This window comes from Chenopodium quinoa, unplaced genomic scaffold (genome assembly GCF_001683475.1).
Source record: "Chenopodium quinoa cultivar QQ74 unplaced genomic scaffold, ASM168347v1, whole genome shotgun sequence".
In the NCBI taxonomy this organism is placed as follows: Eukaryota; Viridiplantae; Streptophyta; class Magnoliopsida; order Caryophyllales; family Amaranthaceae; genus Chenopodium; species Chenopodium quinoa.
The window spans coordinates 2,763,609-2,783,864 of record NW_018745461.1 but is presented as its reverse complement, the minus strand read 5'-3'; the positions used below and the strand labels follow the sequence as shown (position 1 = coordinate 2,783,864).

Genomic DNA, 20,256 nt, shown 5'->3' with positions numbered 1-20,256 from the left:
GCTTCTCTTCACTTCCTCCATGACTTTCTTCCACCATAAACGTGAATTTTAACAGTTATTGTATATAATACATTGTTGCATTTGTCTGTTACAGTGTATACTTTTATAATATTAATATTTTTTATAATTTTATTATCATATATTTAGATAAATTAATGGGCAAAATTGTGTTTTGTCATGCTTGTTTAGTTTAAGTGTAGTATAGAGTGTTAAATAGTTACCAAGAGTTGTCAAAACTTCCCCGATTAATCTGATATGATCTAACTCGAAAAAATCCATTTCAGATTTTGACTCGTATAAACATAATAATTTAACATTACTTAACTTTGAAATAAGCCCGACCCCACCTTCACCGAAATGATTAGAGTATCTTAATTGACACCTATACGACTCGTAACATCAATTAAAATACTTTTTCCATTTCTACTAGTTATTATAACAATTGAAATTTCACGTATCCAAGCGGGGGCCTAATCGTACCTACGTAAACTCACATAGTCACGGTCATACACTCATACATTCGAACGTTTTTCCAATTTGAGCTCTAAACGTAAACTAATGACAAAAATGGTTGCGTGGCAAAACTATTTACCAAACTAAGCTTCCAGGGTAAATCGCTGTCTCGGACAGCGTTTTACCCCTGGTTTTTTTTTTAAAAAAAAATTCAACTACAACTATTTTATATGTTCAACATAAAGCGCTGTCTCAGACAGCGCTTTATGCTTGAACATAAAACGCTGTCTCAGACAGCGCTTTATGCTTGAACATAAAGCGCTGTCTCAGACAGCGCTTTATGCTTGAACATAAAGCGCTGTCTCAGACAGCGCTTTTCTGCTGGAAACAGCAACCAACATCCAGGCAGAAAACAAGCTTCAGCAAACAGCTTGCATGCTGCAGTCCTCCAACAGCCACCACAACAGCCAGCTCCACAGCCCTACCCCACCACCGTCGACCACCAACTCCGCCACTCCCCACCACGTACCACCACCATATTCTGGGAGTTCCGTCAACTTTAAGCACTGCAGAAAACTCGAAACAGCCCAACAACAGTCCAACCACCAAATTAACTTCAAAGCACACACGGAGTCATTCAAAAAAGATTTATTATATTAATTTCATAAGTGTTATGTACATCATTACACAAAATAACAGGGAATACAACAGATAATACTAGCCCGACTCATTTATTCGGGGTAAAGGTCCTGCCTCCTGAGTGTCGGCCCTCCGTCTGACACGTCGCCGCCTGTAATGAGTGACGGTGGTGAATGGGTCTCGGGGCGGTGGGGGAGTCAGCTGACTGGACGAGGGGTCCTCCTGGGTACCAGAGGGCGCAGTACTGTGGATGTTGTAATCCTCTGCGTGTCTGGGTGACGTAGGATCACATCCACCGCTGCTCTGGCCGAGATCGAACTGTGAGTTGCCATCATGACCGTCCCGCCGGTGGGCGAGATGAGCGTGACCATATCTCCGTAAGGTAGCGACGCCCATATCTCGCACCTGCTCGACCTGGGCTCTAGTGGGTCCGCACTCAAGGGAGACTGATAGCGCATCAACCATCGCCACCATATCCGCCGCCTGCAGTAATCATCGATCAGTCAGATCTATGGCATACAAATATGGAAATTGTTGAAAAGGAGTAGAAAAATAATAACTCACATATCCGCTAATGATGTCATATGCTGGATGGTAATGTGTGGATGGTGGTGCGTAGCTGGGGTTGATGAAGCGTCGTGTGATACGCCTGTACCACACCATGTACGGATCGTCGGGATCCATAGCCCCCTGCATTAGATCACCTCCAACGATGAACTCCAACCGTTGCTCCCATAGCTGAAGGAAACGCCAATGCTCCAGCGCCCAGCTGGTCTCCCCCTTTCCCCGACGATCAATGCCGTGAAGCTGTACACTAGTGTCACACCCCTGTGGGATAGTCTGGCGTAGTCCAAACTGCCTCATGACTCGGTCGGGCAGGTGACTCTCCACAACCTCGAAACAGATCAGGGGGACCCTAGCACGCCACTCCGCCTGATGGTCTAGCAGATGTGGAGGCATGGCATCTACCAAGTCAGGTACATACGGGTCCCATGTCACCTGTAAATACACATCAACAGTAATATTATGAATATGTTAGTTCGCAACAAGTACAATGTTAAAACAAAAAAGCTAAAACTGTATTTTAAATTGTTACCTGGTCCTCGGTGAGTCGGTCTAGGGCGTCTCGGTAATACGGAAGACCCCTCGCCGCATGAGCATGTGTCAGCCTGGGTACCACCCACCTAATATCGAACAATGTTTCAGTTAACAACCCCGCGCATTAAATAAAGCTTAACTCAATGAAAGTTGTATCGAACCTGCAACCATATGCCTCATCCGGTGTAGGGAGCGGGGGAGCATCGTACGCCTGGTCCCATACGGCAACGCTGCGGTGTGTGCCCTGTAGTGTAAGCACAGAAGGGTCAACGGGTCCAGGCGTACGATCTTCACCGTCCATCGTATCTGTTCACATGCAATTTAACAAATCCCAACAGAGTTAACGCATTAGCAATTAACCAAAATGTTAACGATCAAATGTTCCAAATGTTATTAAATCAAAATGTTCCAAATGTTATTAAATCAAAATTTTCTGTCACATGCTTATTCGTAGAAACCGGTAACACTTGAACCCCATTGCCGGTCTCAAACCTCATTTTAATGTGTACGTCAACGGTCATCGGGTCTGAACCAATACTACTATGAACCTCATTCATCAAATCATTCATAGTCATGTTCGGTTCTAGTGTTAGTGGTTCCATATTTCCCCCACTATACTCGACCCGGGGTCCATCAAACAGAATTTCTCCTCCCCACCGGCATAACAAAACTACATTTTGTGACGCCATATTCTACATAACCAAAACACATTTTAGGATTATCGAAATCTAGAGCGAGGTAAATTATCAACACTGAAATAAGACTCTTCTCACCTATAACAACTTCACTTTCAACAACTTCACCAATTTCAACAATTTCATGAACAATTTGAATTATTTCAACAATTTCAACCTAAACTATTTCAATAATTTCAACAATTTCATCTCTTCTCACCAATTTCAACCATTAACAACTTCAACATTTTCACCATCATCAACTTCACCAATGTCATGAACAATTTCAATAACAATGTACCACATCACCATCAATAATTATCAACAATGTACCACATTTTCATTAATAATTAGCAACAATTACATGCAATTGACATGAATTAACAACAAGTAAGAGCAATTACATACAATTCACAATAATTAACCACAATAACTATGCAATTACACTAAATTCAGTTTAGGGCTAACCACGAAATTGAGTGAGTGAGTGTGAGAGGGAGGAGGGCAGCAGCGGTGGCGCAAGGGTGGGCGGCGGCGGCAATGCGGGTGTTTGAGTACGGTCGTGGTTTAGTGTGAGAGGGAGGAGGGAAAGCGTTGAGGTTGAGGTTGAGTTCTTGCGCATTCTGCTGAAGTGAACATGCTGATATATGGCCATGAAACGCTGTCCCGGACAGCGTTTCATTTAAAAAAAAAAACAGGGCATAAAACGCTGTCTCGGACAGCGTTTTACCCATTGAATTTTTTTTTAAAAAAACCCAAGGATAAAACGCTGTCCGAGACAGCGTTTTATGCCCTACTGAATTTAAAAAAATACAGAAGGTAAAACGCTGTCTGGGACAGCGTTTACCAGTTGAATTTTTTTTTAAAAAAAAAACCAGGGGTAAAACGCTGTCAGAGACAGCGATTTACCCTGGAAGCTTAGTTTGGTAAATAGTTTTGCCACGCAACCATTTTTGTCAATAGTTTACGTTTAGAGCTCAAATTGGAAAAACGTTCCATACATTCAGAAGTCTCATAGTCGTCAAATAAGTTCGTTCCAAACTCCAACAATTTAATTTCAAGTCAAGCTTATAAAAGAGAAACAAATTTAACTAAAGCTTCATTACCTAATAATAATAGCAATTAACAAACTGTAATTTCTCATTTATATTCTGCTCATTATATCTTCATTTCCCTCTTATTCTCACTTCTCTTACTACAATTTCTTCATATTTTCTTGAATATTCATAATTTTCTTGCAGAACAAACTTGCTCTTCTTCATCATATTCTTCTGGGTTTTAGCTTTTTCTGGAGAATTTCTCGCTGGAAAGGTATAATTCTGCTCTATTTTACTTTGAGTTCTTAGCTTAGAGTTTGATTAATTGATTTTTTTTGGTGGGTTTTTGTTCTCGTGCAAATTTATGCATGGGTTCTTTCATTTAATTGTTTTCGTTTTTTCTTTACTAATTATTTCATATTCTTAGTAATTTTGTCAATTTTTTTTATGTTATTTGATGATTTGATGAATAATGATGATCTTACGTAAAATGGCTACTTAGATTTTTTACTTTGTAAGTTGAAAAAGTTACCCACAATTCAGGAATGATAAAAAGAAGAAGACTACATTTATCGTTTGTAATTAAATTATAGGCACTTTAATTTTCATCATATTTTTGTAAAAGATTGACAGAATTTTCTTGATGTTTTGATAATGGCAACTTCATTCAAGGAACATAACGTTTTTTACTTTCTATTTTGATAAAAGGGTAATATTATAGGTATATTTAATCGTTTGTTGTTAAATTATGGGAAACTTTAATTTTTCATCATATTTTTTTGTAGAAGATTGATACCAGTAGAATTTTCTTTACATTTTTGAAAATGGCAACATGGAGGAACAAAACATGTTTTCTTACTATTTTGATAAAAAAAAATCTGAATTACAATCTGAACCAATTTCAGTCTTCTAAACTCTAAAAATGACAAAACCTACAATGCCAAATCAGCCGCCAGAAGATGCAGATGACTTGATCGACCTCAACTTGCTGTTCTCGACCCTATTCATTGTTGAAGAAACATTGCAGCAGGATCCTGAGGACACTGCAGACAAAAACGCCTTGAGTCTATAATGCTGGATTGCATAATGTGTTATTGTTGTCAGTTTTTTGGGTCATTTATCATATAATTCCTTTTCTTTAGTACCTAAACCTTTCACAATTTAGTGAGTTGCTATTCACTTTTAGTTCTTGACTGTGTGTGTGTGTGTGTGTGTGTGTGTGTGTGTGTGTGTGCTCGCGCCTTTCATTCACAGAAATTTTAGTGCAATATACTAAATTAGCCATGAGTACACTTAGTTAACACAATCTACATTTGTAGATTGATCTTGCTTGTATTATGCTTTTTTCTAATTTTGTTTTGACCTTGAGTTTAGATAAGTTCAAAGTATAAACTCATAAGCTATGCTAAGTTCTGATGTGAGCTTCCTACTGCTTATTCCAGCATCTCAATTTGAAACAAAATCCACAATAAAATCAGATTACAAGTATGAACCAAAATACAGAAATTCCGCAAACAAGGAAGCCACAGAAGCTGCCAGAAATGGAAACAGAAATGCAACATCCTAAGCCCATAATCATTACAGTTGATTCACCTTCATCTCCTATTACACCAACTTCTGCACCAAAGGAAATTGGGACACCTGCTATGTCTGTTTCGCCAACAAACTTTCAAGCAAGCAATGATCAATGTGAGACGACTGAGGTCCAAGACAAGGATCTTGACTTTGATGCACCAGTGGTATTAGCTTCTACCTTGCCTTCTGATTCCAGTGGCCAAGTAAATAACCAACTTCCGCATTCTGCAAAGCCGCCTCTTGAGCGCTTAATTCAAGCAGTATGTCTTTCAATTCTTGTTCTGTTTCACCATTCACCTGTAAGGCACCCTGTGATTTATGCTTTACTTAATCAGAGAAGAGCCAAGTATAATCAGAGATGCTTATCTTTATCTATCAGGTGCAGCGTATTTCTAAGGAAGCTCTGAGGAGTTCCATGGATGACATTGCCTCGGCCATGAGTGCTGTGAATAACTTGCCCGCGTATGCAATTGATGTTGATTCACCAGCAGTATATTGTAGTACTGGTGATGGATACACATCCTGTAAAAAAATGAAACGTGACATAAATTCAGTGAGAGGGGTTGTGTCAGCCTTGGATAATTATGGTTCCTGCAGAAAAAAGTTGAGAAAGGAGGTATAATACACTTTCCTGCAGCATAGTTTAGCATGAGCAAATAGTATGGTTTTTAGTCATAGACAAGATGTATGTTCTTTACAGCAAAATCATCTTTGAACTAGAGTTTTGAGGCCTTATAAATGTCTGTAAGGTTCTTGGAAAGCGCGTGCTTATGCTGTTTCATAATCTCTCAACTTTGTGCAGGTCAACAACGACTTAATGGATGAAATCAGACAGATAAACCAGAGACTTATTGAGACAGTGCTAAAAGTAGATTGTGATTCTGATTCTAGTAACGATGAGACCATCATCAAATGTACCTATAAACCTGTGTATTACAGTGAAAGTTTTAAGAGACATTTTGGATTTATGGAATCAGTATGTTTTTTCATTCTCCGCTCACAGCTGTGCTTTGTTCTTGTATTTATTATATACATACTCATTAGATCATCGTTTTTGCTATATGGAATAATCACTTTTGGTTCATTTAGCCGACCCCCACTTATGATGGCGACTTTTCACATTTAACTTGCAGATCTTGACTCTTTCAATCAAGATTCTTGTTCCTTCTAACTACCCTAACACTCCACTTAAGATCTTAGACAGGGTACCTGACGAATGCTGGTGAGTGAATACTTCCTCCGTTTTTATTTTAATGTCATGCTTGAAATGTGTATCATGACTAATAAATTAAAGTTGGGTTTCGATGAATTTAACTCAAATTGGCTATTCTGTTTCAGTAAAGAGACTAAAGACTTGTTGGAGAAGGCAAGAGCTATATTTGACAGGCGCCTTAAAGGTCTTGTGTCACTAGGACTAGGAGACATGGCTCGAGCTTGGAATGATTGTGCTCGATCGGTTATTTCCGACTATATAGTTAGTCATGGAGGAGAAACTTTCAGCTCTAAGTATGGCACCTGGGAGTTTGTTTCACCAGATTAATGAAATTCTATGTAGGAAAACAAAAGTGAGGAAATTCTGCTGCTAGTTGAGGGCCTTGAGGCTATCATAGGATATTACTGCCTTGTTTCTATCTTGTGAATAATATGCCAACATAAAAAGTAAATACTTGATGTAAATATACACATAATAAGGTAGGTCTATCACTTTGCTTCTAAATAAAACTAGGACATGCATCATGTATTCATGTATACTCCTTACTTGACTTGTGACTATATGGTTGTTAAAATTTGTCAATGTGATATAATAGTTTTAACAAAAGTATATGTTCCTTACTGTTATTGTTTTGTTTGTAGTTTTATACTCGTGACTCTTTTGTTTGTTTTCTTTGAAATTGAAATCTTTCGTTTGAAGAGTGGAAAACTTCAATCATCAGCATTTATCATAACAATAATTCATATATGTGAATAAAAAATATAATCATGTGAAATTTGTTAAATTTCAACACAAAATTAAATGTAGGGTCAAATTTTTATAGTAATAAATAATAATTGTATATTTCATAAATTTAGTAGTTAACACAGTTTTATAAAGGATGTTTTTCAAAAATTCATGTCATATATTCTTATTGATTATGAGAAATCGAGGTAACGTGACAACTAATTTCAGACAAAAGCGACACTATAGCAAGTATTTGGATTAGCAGGGGTACTCTGGCTTACATGATTGGGCAACTTGTAAAAGATATAGAGCTGACTCAAAAGCTAAGTCAATAAAGTCGGCCAGTCAACTCCAATATTGACCACCTTTAAATGCCAAATCACACACATCAATCTTCTTTGAAACTTCCTCATCTACTAATTGTGTGTGTATATATAGTAAAGAAAAGTTATAGTATATGATGCAATCATCAAATTTACTCAATATCAAACTATCAAATTTAGAAGAAAATTATGGCTAAGCAAGATGATCAACTCAACCAATCCAACCTTTCGATTCTGACGGTTCGATCCCACGACTGATGTAGATGATCTGATGGTATGGGCAACAGATGATCAAGTGACACAATTTTGTAGCTGGGACACCTACACTTCTAAGGACCAAGCTATTGAGTACATAAACAACTTTGTCATAAATCATCCTTATTATAGGGTAATATGCCTTAACAATAGGGCAATTGGTGCTATTTCTGTTACATGTAACACAGGAAATGATAAGTGTAGGGGGGAGTTGGGTTATGTCTTGGCATCAAAGTATTGGGGCCGAGGGATCGCTACGTGGGCGGTGAAGGCGGTGAGGTGTACGATATTCGAGGAGCGGCCGGAGTTGGAGAGGCTAGAGGCTCTTGTGGATGTAGAGAATAAGGGGTCACAAAAGGTGCTAGAGAAGGCTGGGTTTTTGAAAGAGGGTCTTTTGAGAAAGTTTTGTATTCAGAAAGGGAAGACTCGTGATATGGTCATGTTTAGTTTTCTTTCTACTGATGTTCCTCAAATGTAATTGTCATTAATTCAACATCAATTATTGTAATTTTGTACCAACTTTAATACTAAGTCTTCATATTTATGAATACAACAATTATTACATTTTGATTGCCATTTATTTATTTATTTATTTATTTTGAGATAGAGAGTCGCAAGGACAATAATGTAGACGGAATTCAATTCCATGTCTTGAATATCACCCTTAATACTTTAACCAATTAATCTAGTTGGCATCCACAATTCCTTCTTTTTAAGAATATAAGTTGTTATCACTTCATATTTTCCTTATTTTGTCAAAAGTCAACATCACATTAGAATTTTTCCAACTAAATTAATTCTAATAAATGTTCATGCCTAAAGTGGTTTTTCATATAATAAATTTTTTGTTTCATAATTTTTGTGAAAAATAATAAGGATCACTCGTATTTACTTTGAAAACTAAATAAAATTTTAGATACGGAGTACATATCAACTACTTCTTCACTAAGCCTTTGTAAAAAGTACATTTTTTTGGGCAACTATTGAATTGAGTGATGTGGTGTGTATTCCATAGCCATTTATCCACTTTGAGTAGCTTATTTATATAGATCAATACATTACTACATACTATGTGACATTCGACAAAGTTTTTTTTAAAGGTAATAATTAAAGACTAACACACTAATTTTCTTATTCGGATCACCATAAAAGCAAAAATATGGACGATAATTTATGTCATATCTTAGATACCAACCTCAAAACTTTAAACAAAACTCGTATCGTCCATGAATAAACATACAGAGTACGCAGTAAAAGAGATTGAGATATACTGTTTAAATACGACCCTGCTGTTTTAATCCTCTTCCCTCCAATTTCTTGCTACAGTTCTCGGCATTTCATCTTCTTCCTTCCTTCTTCTAGTGAGAGACCAACGTTCTCCTTTGTTAACTGGTAATGTATTCCTTTTCTTTCGAATCTTCGCGTATACGCTAAACTCCATTGTTGCCCTGTATAAAAGCTAATTCTTCAAGAACTGGTGAATTTTTGGATGAAATCCTCTGTTTTTCTCAATTTCTTTATGTGTAAATCATCAATCAAAATCTAGATGAAACCCATTAAATTTCTTTGTTTTTCAATTAAAACGCCTGCTTTTTCTCTACCAATAATATTTCTCAATTAAATCCCATTAAATTCGTTTAATTTCACCATCATCATCATTTTACTTCACCATTAATACTCTGTTTTCTTGGATTTTTTTTTAAATGTATTTTTATTACAGTACATGAATAATTACTATAAATTTTGTGGGTATCATTGTTAATCTTATTTCTTGATTCAAGTTCTTCAATTAGTAGATAAAAAAGACGTTCAATTATCAATTTTGAAATCTTGGGAGGTTTTTGTCGTGGAATATTGTTGCTTGATTAATGACAAGTTTATAATTTTGGCGAATAATTGGACAATCTCTATGATTTCTGTAGACTATATGAAATAATTGGAAAATAAAACTCATACAAATATGTATGTAGAAATCTTTCCCTTCGTTTAATTTCATTTTAATTAGCAAAAATCGGCATTTTGTATCAAATTTTATGGATGGAACACTGATCTTGCATAGTTTTCTTTGCCAATTTCATAATAGAAGTAAATCCTTATTGTTTGTTGATAGCAAATCACAATTCTTGCTTTGTTTTTGATGCAATATTTTTGAAATGCATAATAAGTACTCTGTAGAATACTTTTTTTTTATATATAAAATAATGGTACACAGAATTTAGAATTTCTGACTGAGTTTGCTCACTTAATTACAGCATCTTAATCTGAATTACAATCTGAAACCAATTAGTCATTCATACTCTAAAATGACACCACCAACAATGCCACATCAGCTGCCAGAAGATGAAGATGACTTCATCGACTTGCTGTTCTCGTGCCCATTCATTGTTGAAGAAACCTTGCTGCAGACCTCGAGTCACAATTGTAACTCTACTGAAGTTACTCTGCTTTCTGCAGTCATCACCGAGCCTCCAGCGACAGCTCTCACACCGTATGTTTTGGATTGTGAGGTCACTTGGCCAGCCTCAGTTCCGGAGTCTACTGAATCTGGTGTTCTTGAAGTTACAGTTTCGGTGCAATACGATTACACAAGTCCAGAAGCCAACTTGTTTTCAGAACCTACAGAGAGTGCTACTGAAAGCGCCTCACAACAAGAGGTACACTTTATTACACTTAACCTGCCTTTGAAGTTTTCACAAACCATCCTAAAATACAATTATCAACATGCCATGGTAAAATGACAAAAAGCCTCTACAATTGAATATCTGCAAATAACATTTAATAGCGCATATTGTGATTCTACATCATTTACTACAATTGGTTGTTAAGTAAGAAAAGCTATAAAAGAGGGTTATTTTAGGGAAAACTCTCATTAGAAAAGCATAATTGTTCACCCTGTGTTTACTGCCTCATCTACATGATGCCATGATCTATGCAGTCCTGTTGAATGTTTAACAAAATTTTCGCCTTCCATGTACAGTTGAGTTCTAAGGAAGCTCATACCTGTTCAACGGATAACAATACCTCAGCCAAAAATGATACAGATGATTTAGCTGAGTCTCCAATACTACAAGAGGTACACTTTATTACACTTATCCTCCCTTTGAAGTTTTCACAAACCATCCTAAATTACAATTATCAGCATGCCATGGTCAAAGGACAAAAGGCCTCTACAATTGAATATCTGCAAATGACATTTAATAGCGCATTTTGTCATTCTACGTCATTTCAATTGACTTACAATTGGTGGTTTAAGTAAGAAAAGCTATAAAAAGAGGGTTATGCATAATTGTTCACCCTGTGATTGCTGCATCATCTGCATGATGCCATGATCTATGCAGTCCTGCTGAATGTTTAACAAATCTTTTGCCTTCCATGTACAGTTGAGTTCTACTGAAGCTCATACCTGTTCAACGGATAACAATACCTCAGCCACAAATGATACAGATGATTTAGCTGAGTCTCCAATACTAATTCAACTAGAGGACTCTGGTACTCCTAGCACATACATGTCAATGAGTTCGGATAGTCATGATTCCTACACAGAAGAGACTAAAAATGAGGTAAGGCATACAATATTTCCAACGACTGTACATTGTATGTTCTAATAAGATGCTTTTAGCCAAACCAAATATGTATGTACTACAAGGATATACATTTAGAAAGACTTAAATGATGAGGCTCTACAGATATTTGAAAAACTTAAATCAATGATGGTATGGAGTTCAGATGATAAATTAAGATTTTCCATTCTTGTAAGTGATGAACCTATATGTATGCGCCAAAATTTTTACTAATGACATGATCATTTCTTGATTGCATGAGTTTTGCTGCAGCCAAACCAAAAATTACTTGATGATATCAGAAAGATAAACAATAACCTGGGCAATATTGTACTTGAAGTGGATTCTGTCTCATCTTCTGCTTTTGGGGCCATGAACAAGACTGTTGTGAGGTGTTCCTATAATCCGATAGCTTTCTCCAGTGCAATCATGAAGCAATTTGCATCCTCGATACCAGTATGTCCTTTCCTCTTCTTCTTGAAGATGTCTGATGAAATTGTCATCACATTCATACACCTACTCACTAAATCATGGCTTTATTTATATATATTGCAGCCAGGAGCTATTGCAATAGAGTTTCTTGTTCCCTCAGATTATCCCGATTCTCCTCCTCAGATCTTAGACAGGCAGCCAGTTGGATATAGGTGAGTAAAAGCTTCAGCTCCTTTTGTAAAGCCGTGCTTGATTGGAATGATGACAACGGGAATTTATTAACAAATTTAACATATTGGTTGTTCTGTTGCAGTAAAGAGGTTAAAGAAATGCTGAAGGAAGCAAAGTATAGATTTTACAGCTTTGCTGAAGGCCTGGAGAAACTGAAAGAGTTGGCTGGTGCTTGGGATCACTGCGCTTGGTCAACTTTCTATGATTTTTCCCATAAGCAAGCAGAGAAAGGACTAACAATCAACGAACAGATCAGCACACTTGCAACTAAGGAGCATTTTGCAGAGCAAACCATTGTTTGATCAATCATGCATGTAACAACAGGATGGCAGATCAATCACTCAGTTACTCGATTATTACAAGTTGGGTTGGATACAATCTAGAATAAGCTTGTTACAATCATACAAACTCCCAATTTAGAATTTTTTTGTGAGATTTGGATATAGTAAACCAATACTCGTACTTTGTTTTACCAGCCGAGCCTTTTTTACTTCTAATAATGGCTCTAAGAATCGTGCTTTCAATCATCAAATACATTTAATTTCTCTTATTAACATTGCAACACAACTCTATCACATACATTTCAATTCGCTTATTAATATTGCTACACAACACTGCCACATACATTTCAAATTTCTTACTAATATTGCTACACAACTCTATACCACATACATTTCATATCACTTATTAATATTGCTACACAACTTAACCACATACATTCCAATTCTCTTAGTAACTACACAACTCTACCACCACATACATACTCAAATCTCTTATGATCTCACCCACTCATCGGATACATATCAACACTCTAATATCACGAGTTCGCAATCATTAGTTAACAAATAAATGATCCCCTTTTCATTGTAAGTCCTCTAATCATACTAAACTTGCAATATTTTACATGAGGCTAATTTTTCCCTTTAATTGCACCTTTTTTTTTGGTATATTCATCACCTATTACATTTATATTCACCATTTGACACAACCAATATATTGAATTATTTGTCTTGTAATCTGATAATCTCATCATAAAACCTTAATTATTAGTTAACATTCAATCACCCAAAAACCCTAGTCCACTGAATAAGTTCTCTAACATTCTAATCTAGCCATTTCAACAAAATTTGCAATTTTTTTTTCTTAAAAGTATCCAATTTTCCATTTTTATGGAATTCTTGTTCATGTTAAAATTGACATTCATACAAAAACATCAGATTTCTTTATTCTTCAAGATGAAATGTGCATGAATTGGGATCAAATAATTAACAAATTTGACATGAATCCAACAATACATGAATTGGGAAATGGAGTGAGTAAGAGATACCTTAGATCTCCATAATATTTGCTTCGAATTCGTGGCAATATAACCCTCATCGCTGATGTTGAAGCGCGCCCGCCAATTCCCGTTGGGCTTCCTAACATAGTCGCATTCTAAAAAGAAAGAGTACTTAAAAAGAGTGTGGACTACGGAAGGTCGGAAGTACTTAAAATTGACTCATATTCGATTACACGAAATACGGAAATATTAATTCAACAGAGTACCCGATTACACAAACTTTAATGAAGTAGTAGTACAAACTACAAAGTACTTGACCCGATTTGAATGACACCTAAAATAACTTTAAGGATGTTTTTAGATTTTAACACTTGATAAAATCGAGAAAATGGATTTTAACACCTCTTAAAAAATAAGATTTATTTTAACACCACATAGAAAAATTAAAATTAGAAGTACTTTGTACTTTGTAGTACAAACTACAAAGTACTTGATCCGATGTAGATGACACCTAAAATAATTTTAAATAAGACTGTTTTATAAAGTTGATAAGATATTTGGGTTTTTTTTTTTTTCCAAATATCCAAAAAATTTAATAAGTTGTTGCAATGTTACTTAATACTCCGTAGTTTAGTGTTAATAATATATTTATATTAAAAAAAATGAATATTTCGAATGTCTTGAAAATTTTAAAAGGCGGTTTAAATTCAATCAAAATATTTCTAATATCCAAACCATCCAAACTTTCAAAATATAAAAATATGAACCGATTATCCAATATCTCGACTAGGATCAAGGCCAAGATTAGCTCAATTATTTGTTTGCACCTACGGACTAGAGGTAATCAAGATGGGTCCAACTTTGGATAGGTTATGGCCCGCAAAAATTAAACTTATTTTTTGGGCGAGCCATGGAGAACCATCAATTATATTTTTAGTTGTTTTTTTTTACGGTCCGAAATGACCCGAAAAATCCAATAGTTAAATTAATATTGGGGTTGTTTGGTTGGAGGTATTCATCAAAGGAAATGGGAATCAACTGCTATCATTCCTTTTGTTGTTGTTTGTTAGGCTATTTTTCCCTTTCCCTTTACCCTCTTCATTCCCCCAAATTCTTCCAAGTTGATTCCCCACCTCCCCCTAGGTATTTCTATTCCCATCCCCTAACCACCCCAACAACACCATACCACCATCCTACTACCCACCTAAACCACCGTAAAACCCAGCCACTGCATCGTCACTCGTCCCCCACCCGTCACCGCACCTCCCCGCGCCCTCACAAATCTCCCTTCCCGGCTAGGGTTTTGAGGGTGGTGGGAAGGCTCGTTGACGGTTTTAAGTGGAGAGGGAGTTATTTTTAGGGTTTTGCTGGGCTAGGGGAGGTTTTTTATGGGGAGGGGAAATCGGTGAGGGAACAGAGACTCGGAGAGCGGCCAGGGGCGGCGAGTGGTGGAGTGGCTGGGTGGTGGTAGGAAATTGTGGAAAGTGAAGCAATGTGGTGGTGGATTGGTGGCAGTATTTCCTTTGTTATTCAAAACAAACACAAGGCAAAATTGGGGGATTTTCATTCCATTCCGATTCTTTCCTTTTGTTCATTCCATTCCGATTATCCCGTGCGAACCAAACGGCCCCTTAGAAGTTTAGAAAAAACAATTTCAGCCAAAACCTTTGGCCTAACCCTATTGGGCTGATTTTTTTGCCTTCAGCCCATCCCAGCCCATAATCACCTCTACTATGGGCCTATCCAAATTACCCCTTAGTGAAAAATAATTGGAAAATTAAATAAATATCCTTAATTATGCACAAATATTACCTCAGCCCGAAAAGTATCCTTAAATATCGTGTATATATATAGTTGAAACTCCTCAGTCTCCTCACTTCTACCTATTTCCCCTAGACAAAACCAGAGAAACTCACAACTCTCGTATTTTTTTTTCGCCGCAAATCAAAAAACCAATGTTGTTGTAACCAACAATTATAATCTAGGTAAAACCCTCGTTAAAGTAATCATTTTTATATTAATATACTTGAATTTGTTAATAGTTCATCAATAAAAATTGTATCTTTTTAAATTAATAATGTTAAAGTATTAATTTTTTTGCAGGGTGTAAAATATGGTTGAAGATAAATCAATGGAGGCCAATAATGATCAACCCAATGGATTGACTATTGATTTCCGTCGGAAAGTGTTTAACATGTAAATACATTAATTATTTTATTTTTCTTTAGAAAATACTTTAATTAAATTATTTAATTAATAGTTTTTAATTATTTTGATTAATTATAAATTTCTTGATTATTTTCTTAGGAAATTGTTTATATGAATGCTTGATTTTCAATTACTTCATTCTTTTCTACATTGTATTTTTTTAATTTTGGGGTTTCGCCCTACGATTTTATTTTTGTTTAAGTTTTATGAATTTAGTTTAACTAAATTTTTAAAATATTTTGTAAAATTCAGGTTCGTCAAGAAAGTGATAGAGTTGGGAAACAACCCTACTGACCCCAGTTACAATGTTCGACTTAGAAACCAATCTCTCAATATCGAGGCGGGAATATTTAAGAAAGCAACAAATAGGGTACGCGTGTTTTTACTAATTGATGGTATTCCTTTAGTTCGGAATTAATAGTCTTAAAGTTCGTATATAGTAGTATTTAATTATCTTCGATACATGTATATTAATAATTTAATATTCATAAATTGTCCAAACAAGGGATAAAAGTGACTGATTAACCAGATTTTTATGTATAAGGTTACATACTTACATTAGTATGTGCACTCGATAGTTAGTGAAAATTTAAGATAAAATTGAGTAATTTGTGCGTTTGTGTTGACTCAGTGAGTGTTGACTCAATGAGTGTTGACTTTTTAAGTATTACTCAAATTTACTTCCTGCTTCCATTTTTTATTTATTTATTTTATTATGCAGGATGAATATCTGGATATGATCAGGAATAAGCTGGACACCTTAGAAAAAAAAAGTAAAACACCCACATCAGGTAAGAGTATAAAATTAACGAAATTAATCTTAATGTGATTTGGAGTGACTAAGATTATTCTTGTATAGAATACATCCATACACCCGTTGAATACAAGTTTTAACGTGTTATATATATTATGATATATGGTTGTTAATTATGGTCATATCCCGTTTAACAAATAAAGTAGTCTTGTAATTGATACAGGTTTAATATCATACTAGATTTGATATAACAATTGAATTTTATCATCCAGGAAATCCATTGAGGAGTAATGTGATTCAGACACCAGTAGTTCATGCCAATCAGTCTGCACAACCAATCTACAATGCCAGTTCTTCTCTGCTTTCGTTTCCAAGTACTTCACATCCGATCCAAGCATCACAGATGATGTCCATGCCTGCTGCAGTGCCAACAATGCCTCAAAGGAACACACCTATGCAATCGACAGGTTTACACCAGTTCCAGCAGGGTGGAGCATTTGAGAGGCAGAATGTTCCTCAGAGAGACACGCTCCAACATCCATTAGTGCAACATAGTAGGCCAATAATAAACGAAAGGAGGCTGAATATAGGAGGCTATCAACAACAACAACAACAACAACAATCACAGCCTCTTATAAGTTCGATGGTGATGCCATTGGAGCAGGGGACTAGATTTCATAATACTACTGGTGTACAAAAGTCCTACATGCCAAGTAGTCCTGCTGGTGTTCAAAATTTTGATGTTTTTCAGTCACAAACATCGCCTGCACAAACTCCATCATGTAAGATATCAATCAATATGTTATCTTTCTTAGTATATATTTCGCAAATTTATTATTTATAGTTGTAACTTTGTAGCTATCTATCTCACAGTTGTTATCGAAACCTCATTTTCTTTCATTCTTGATTCTACAGCATCCTTTCTTGATGCTGGAGCAGTTAATGCAGCTGATTGGAAGCTTCTCCTGATGGAGGTAAAGCTGTTTAAAATCTTAATATACTTATGAAGTTGTGAATCATTTCAGATTCCCTTTTATCATGGATCAGTGTGTATCATATTTGTTCGATAAGTTTCCTTGACAAGTAGATATACATAAATCAGTTTCAAAGGAAACTTGATTCTGTTGACAAAGAAATAACAAGTTTTTTTGTTGAATTGAATAAACTTTTCAAAAGTTTCTATAACATTGTAGCAGCATGAATTTTCATTGAACACAAACCTTTAAATTTTTTTGTGGGTGTATTGCAGTATCGCCAAGCAAAGATGGAGTACTTACCTGAACTAATTAGTATGCTTAAAAAAGCAAAGGAAGATTGTGCAAAGGTATATTCAGCTATTAGTCAGTGTTCTTGTTTTGCTATACATTGTTGTTTCTTTTATCTTTTCTCCGAAGTTGCTTAATCTCTGTGCCCTAAAGCAATGTTAACAACTGGACATAAGGTGTACTTTGTATGGTTTTTGTTTTTGTTGTTTCGATTAGTAGAGGCACTCTCGATTTTCTAATGCTTGTATCTGTAAATCGATCTTTAATTTGTTGCAGGTGCAAGGTGTGATTCAACATGAAAAGGCCAAATACCTCAAGAATTGTGAATTAATGATCAGATTTCTGCAGTATTCTGAAAGTGATCTTACTTGCTTTCCTAAAGACAGAATTTGTAAAAATTTGAGTACAATTACACATTTCTTCAACTGTATGAAGAACCAAGCACCAAAAGCAGTCTCAAATGAACGGATTTCTGTAAACCAACTGCAAAATACTCCATTGGTACAGCATGGAGCCCTTGCTAGCAAAAATGTGTTTCCGCAATCACCATTTGATGCTCCGATTTCTTATGGTCTTATTGCACCAAAGCAGATAGACATGCAAGCTGTGCTGAATAATGGCTCTCGGGGTACTAAGGAACAAAATTCTGTGAGTATATCATGCTTAGCAGTATAAGTATTATCGATCACAAGTTGAGCTGAGCTTGATTTATCTTGAGCTAAACTGAACTTGAAAATCATTGAGCTCATAACTTTCTGCCTGCCATAGAAATATCTTACCTGTAAATTTTCTTATCGCGATTTCCTTAGAATGGCATCTGAAAAAACAACAGTTTAGAAGTGTTTTATCAAAGGACAAACTGAATTCTGACAGATTTCTTGGCTTATTTCAGCCTCTTAATTTGAAGCGAAATTCAGAGCCAATGCAGCCATCAGATATGGATCGACCTCTGAAAAAACAGCAATTAAGGAAGCCAAAAGAGAAAGACATTATGGATTCGATGTTTATGCCCTCAACCAAACCTAAAAGAGGCCGCCCAAAATCTACCAAACAGCCTCCGTTGCAGAAAAAGAATACATCATGTGTTTCAGATCCTAGAGCAATGTCACAGAATGTGGCCTCGATGGCTGCAGCTGATTCAGCTCCAACTCCAGCAACACCGTCTTCTGTACCTAAAGATACTGAGGTGCAAGTTAAGTTTGCTTCCATTGTAACATCATCCGGAACAATAACTTCCTTACCAGTTTATTCAGCTACAACTCCAATAACACCATCTTCTGCACCTAAAGAAATAAGAGAGCTTGCTCAGTCTGTTTCACCTAATGAGATTGGAGCAATAGCAGCTGCACGCGATGCTGAGGTGCAAGATAAGTCAGCTTCACTTGTAACATATGGAACAATAACTACACCTTTACCATCAGATGGTGCTGCAGAAAGCAGCCAGACTCCACAATCTGCAATGCTGCCTATTGATCGCTTAGTTCGTGCAGTATGTCTGTTTAAATATTACTCTTTAATTTATACTTTGTTATTCAGAAATCTGGTCCTCCGTTAACTGATGTTTAACACATTTATATTACCTTTCAGGTTCAGAGAGTATCTAAAGATACTCTGAAGAGAGCCGTAAATGATATGTATTCAGCCATCAACGATATGGACAGGTTACCCAAGAATGCAAGTTTTGGTGCTGATGAATCTAATCCATTTATGGATGATTATGAAGAATATGATCCTATAATGGGTTATCTTATTGAAAAATGAAACGTGACATCGATGCATCAGGCAGGGATAATCGTCGACCTAATAAAGTGGTGTGCTATCAACTGTAGATTGTATGGTCGCTTGGAGATGGCGTTTACTCATAGTCGTCCACACTCCACCCCATCATAAGTTATATACAAAACTGTGTTTGGAATTTGTATGCTACATTATTTTAACCTCCCACAATTGAGGTTATGACATGATTTAACTAGCTGTACTGTGTTATTTCTATCAATTTATCAGTACAGATTCAATATCAAGTAAATTAAAGGATGTATTGAAATTCTTCAATCCTAAACATTTTAGGAAATTATTAGTTCAGTTCAAGTTACATTCTTGTGAAGCATATTAATACCGCGTTTCTATGCATAAATATCTGTTTATGTTGCTTGCTGGTTTCTTGATTCGATGCATATCCATAGCATCCTAACCATGGCCTTGTAGGGACTGAAGTTAAAGAGATAAACAAGAAATTGATCGAGGGTCGGGTAGAAATAACTTCTACAGTTCTACTGATCTTGATTCTGAATCTAGTAAAGGGACAGCTGTTACTCGTTAGGTGTCTTATATGACCCTCAGTGAGAGTTTAAAGAAACGACTTGCAATCATGTCGTCTGTAAGTCCTTTCTCATTCAACTCAGAAATGTTCTCAAGTTTCTAATATATTTCTCGAACACAAGAAACAGGGAAATTTTGTGCATATAGACAATTCTGAGAGCTCTAATATTACAATAGCCTCCTTTTGGACCATTATCTTTGATAACCAAAAACAC

At 36.0% G+C, this 20,256-nt stretch overlaps 4 protein-coding genes and 1 long non-coding RNA gene across 6 annotated transcripts; 3 read left to right on the top strand and 2 right to left on the bottom strand.

The window, feature by feature from the left end:
* Nucleotides 1-845: 845 nt before the first annotated feature.
* LOC110714906 (serine/threonine-protein phosphatase 7 long form homolog) lies at nucleotides 846-2,400 on the bottom strand. Its single transcript, XM_021893462.1, has 4 exons — nucleotides 2,352-2,400; nucleotides 2,189-2,276; nucleotides 1,657-2,091; nucleotides 846-1,575 (listed from the first exon to the last, which is right to left on the bottom strand). The coding sequence occupies exons 3-4, from the start codon at nucleotides 2,050-2,052 to the stop codon at nucleotides 1,171-1,173; spliced, it is 801 nt and encodes a 266-aa protein (XP_021749154.1). The 5' UTR covers nucleotides 2,053-2,091; nucleotides 2,189-2,276; nucleotides 2,352-2,400; the 3' UTR covers nucleotides 846-1,170.
* Nucleotides 2,401-5,311: 2,911 nt separating this feature from the next.
* LOC110714871 lies at nucleotides 5,312-7,337 on the top strand. 2 transcript variants are annotated; one of them, XR_002510163.1, is made up of 3 exons: nucleotides 5,312-5,736; nucleotides 5,856-6,452; nucleotides 6,610-7,337. XR_002510163.1 is itself a non-coding variant. In XM_021893423.1 (2 exons), exons 1-2 carry the CDS (start codon nucleotides 5,389-5,391, stop codon nucleotides 6,096-6,098), a joined length of 591 nt encoding a protein of 196 aa, XP_021749115.1. In that variant the 5' UTR covers nucleotides 5,312-5,388; the 3' UTR covers nucleotides 6,099-6,522. The 2 variants fall into 2 exon arrangements, 1 of the variants encoding a protein (XP_021749115.1); XM_021893423.1 differs by lacking the exon at nucleotides 6,610-7,337 and having other exon boundaries at nucleotides 5,856-6,522.
* Nucleotides 7,338-7,979: 642 nt separating this feature from the next.
* On the top strand, nucleotides 7,980-8,557 carry LOC110714845 (uncharacterized N-acetyltransferase p20-like; the record flags this gene model as incomplete). The annotated part of the gene is made up of 1 exon (XM_021893396.1): nucleotides 7,980-8,557. A coding segment is annotated over one exon (492 nt), but the record flags the coding sequence as incomplete, so codon positions are not given.
* Nucleotides 8,558-9,114: 557 nt separating this feature from the next.
* LOC110714922 lies at nucleotides 9,115-13,532 on the top strand. The gene is made up of 7 exons (XM_021893477.1): nucleotides 9,115-9,385; nucleotides 10,246-10,647; nucleotides 10,971-11,066; nucleotides 11,374-11,553; nucleotides 11,827-12,009; nucleotides 12,109-12,197; nucleotides 12,299-13,532. The coding sequence occupies exons 2-7, from the start codon at nucleotides 10,297-10,299 to the stop codon at nucleotides 12,516-12,518; spliced, it is 1,119 nt and encodes a 372-aa protein (XP_021749169.1). The 5' UTR covers nucleotides 9,115-9,385; nucleotides 10,246-10,296; the 3' UTR covers nucleotides 12,519-13,532.
* Nucleotides 10,863-11,984, bottom strand: LOC110714923. Its single transcript, XR_002510175.1, has 3 exons — nucleotides 11,872-11,984; nucleotides 11,288-11,396; nucleotides 10,863-11,174 (listed from the first exon to the last, which is right to left on the bottom strand). It is a non-coding gene; the product is annotated as an uncharacterized LOC110714923 (long non-coding RNA).
* Nucleotides 13,533-20,256: the final 6,724 nt, after the last annotated feature.

Coding starts and splice junctions, on each gene's coding strand:
- LOC110714871 (XM_021893423.1), top strand. CDS start 5,389: ATGAACCAAAATACAGAAATTCCGCAAACAAGGAAGCCACAGAAGCTG. Junction 5,737..5,855: donor TTGAGCGCTTAATTCAAGCA/GTATGTCTTTCA, acceptor TTTATCTATCAG/GTGCAGCGTATTTCTAAGGA.
- LOC110714922 (XM_021893477.1), top strand. CDS start 10,297: ATGACACCACCAACAATGCCACATCAGCTGCCAGAAGATGAAGATGAC. Junction 10,648..10,970: donor AAAGCGCCTCACAACAAGAG/GTACACTTTATT, acceptor TTCCATGTACAG/TTGAGTTCTAAGGAAGCTCA. Junction 12,010..12,108: donor AATTTGCATCCTCGATACCA/GTATGTCCTTTC, acceptor TATATATTGCAG/CCAGGAGCTATTGCAATAGA.
- LOC110714906 (XM_021893462.1), bottom strand. CDS start 2,052: ATGCCTCCACATCTGCTAGACCATCAGGCGGAGTGGCGTGCTAGGGTC. Junction 1,576..1,656: donor ATGACATCATTAGCGGATAT/GTGAGTTATTAT, acceptor TGATTACTGCAG/GCGGCGGATATGGTGGCGAT.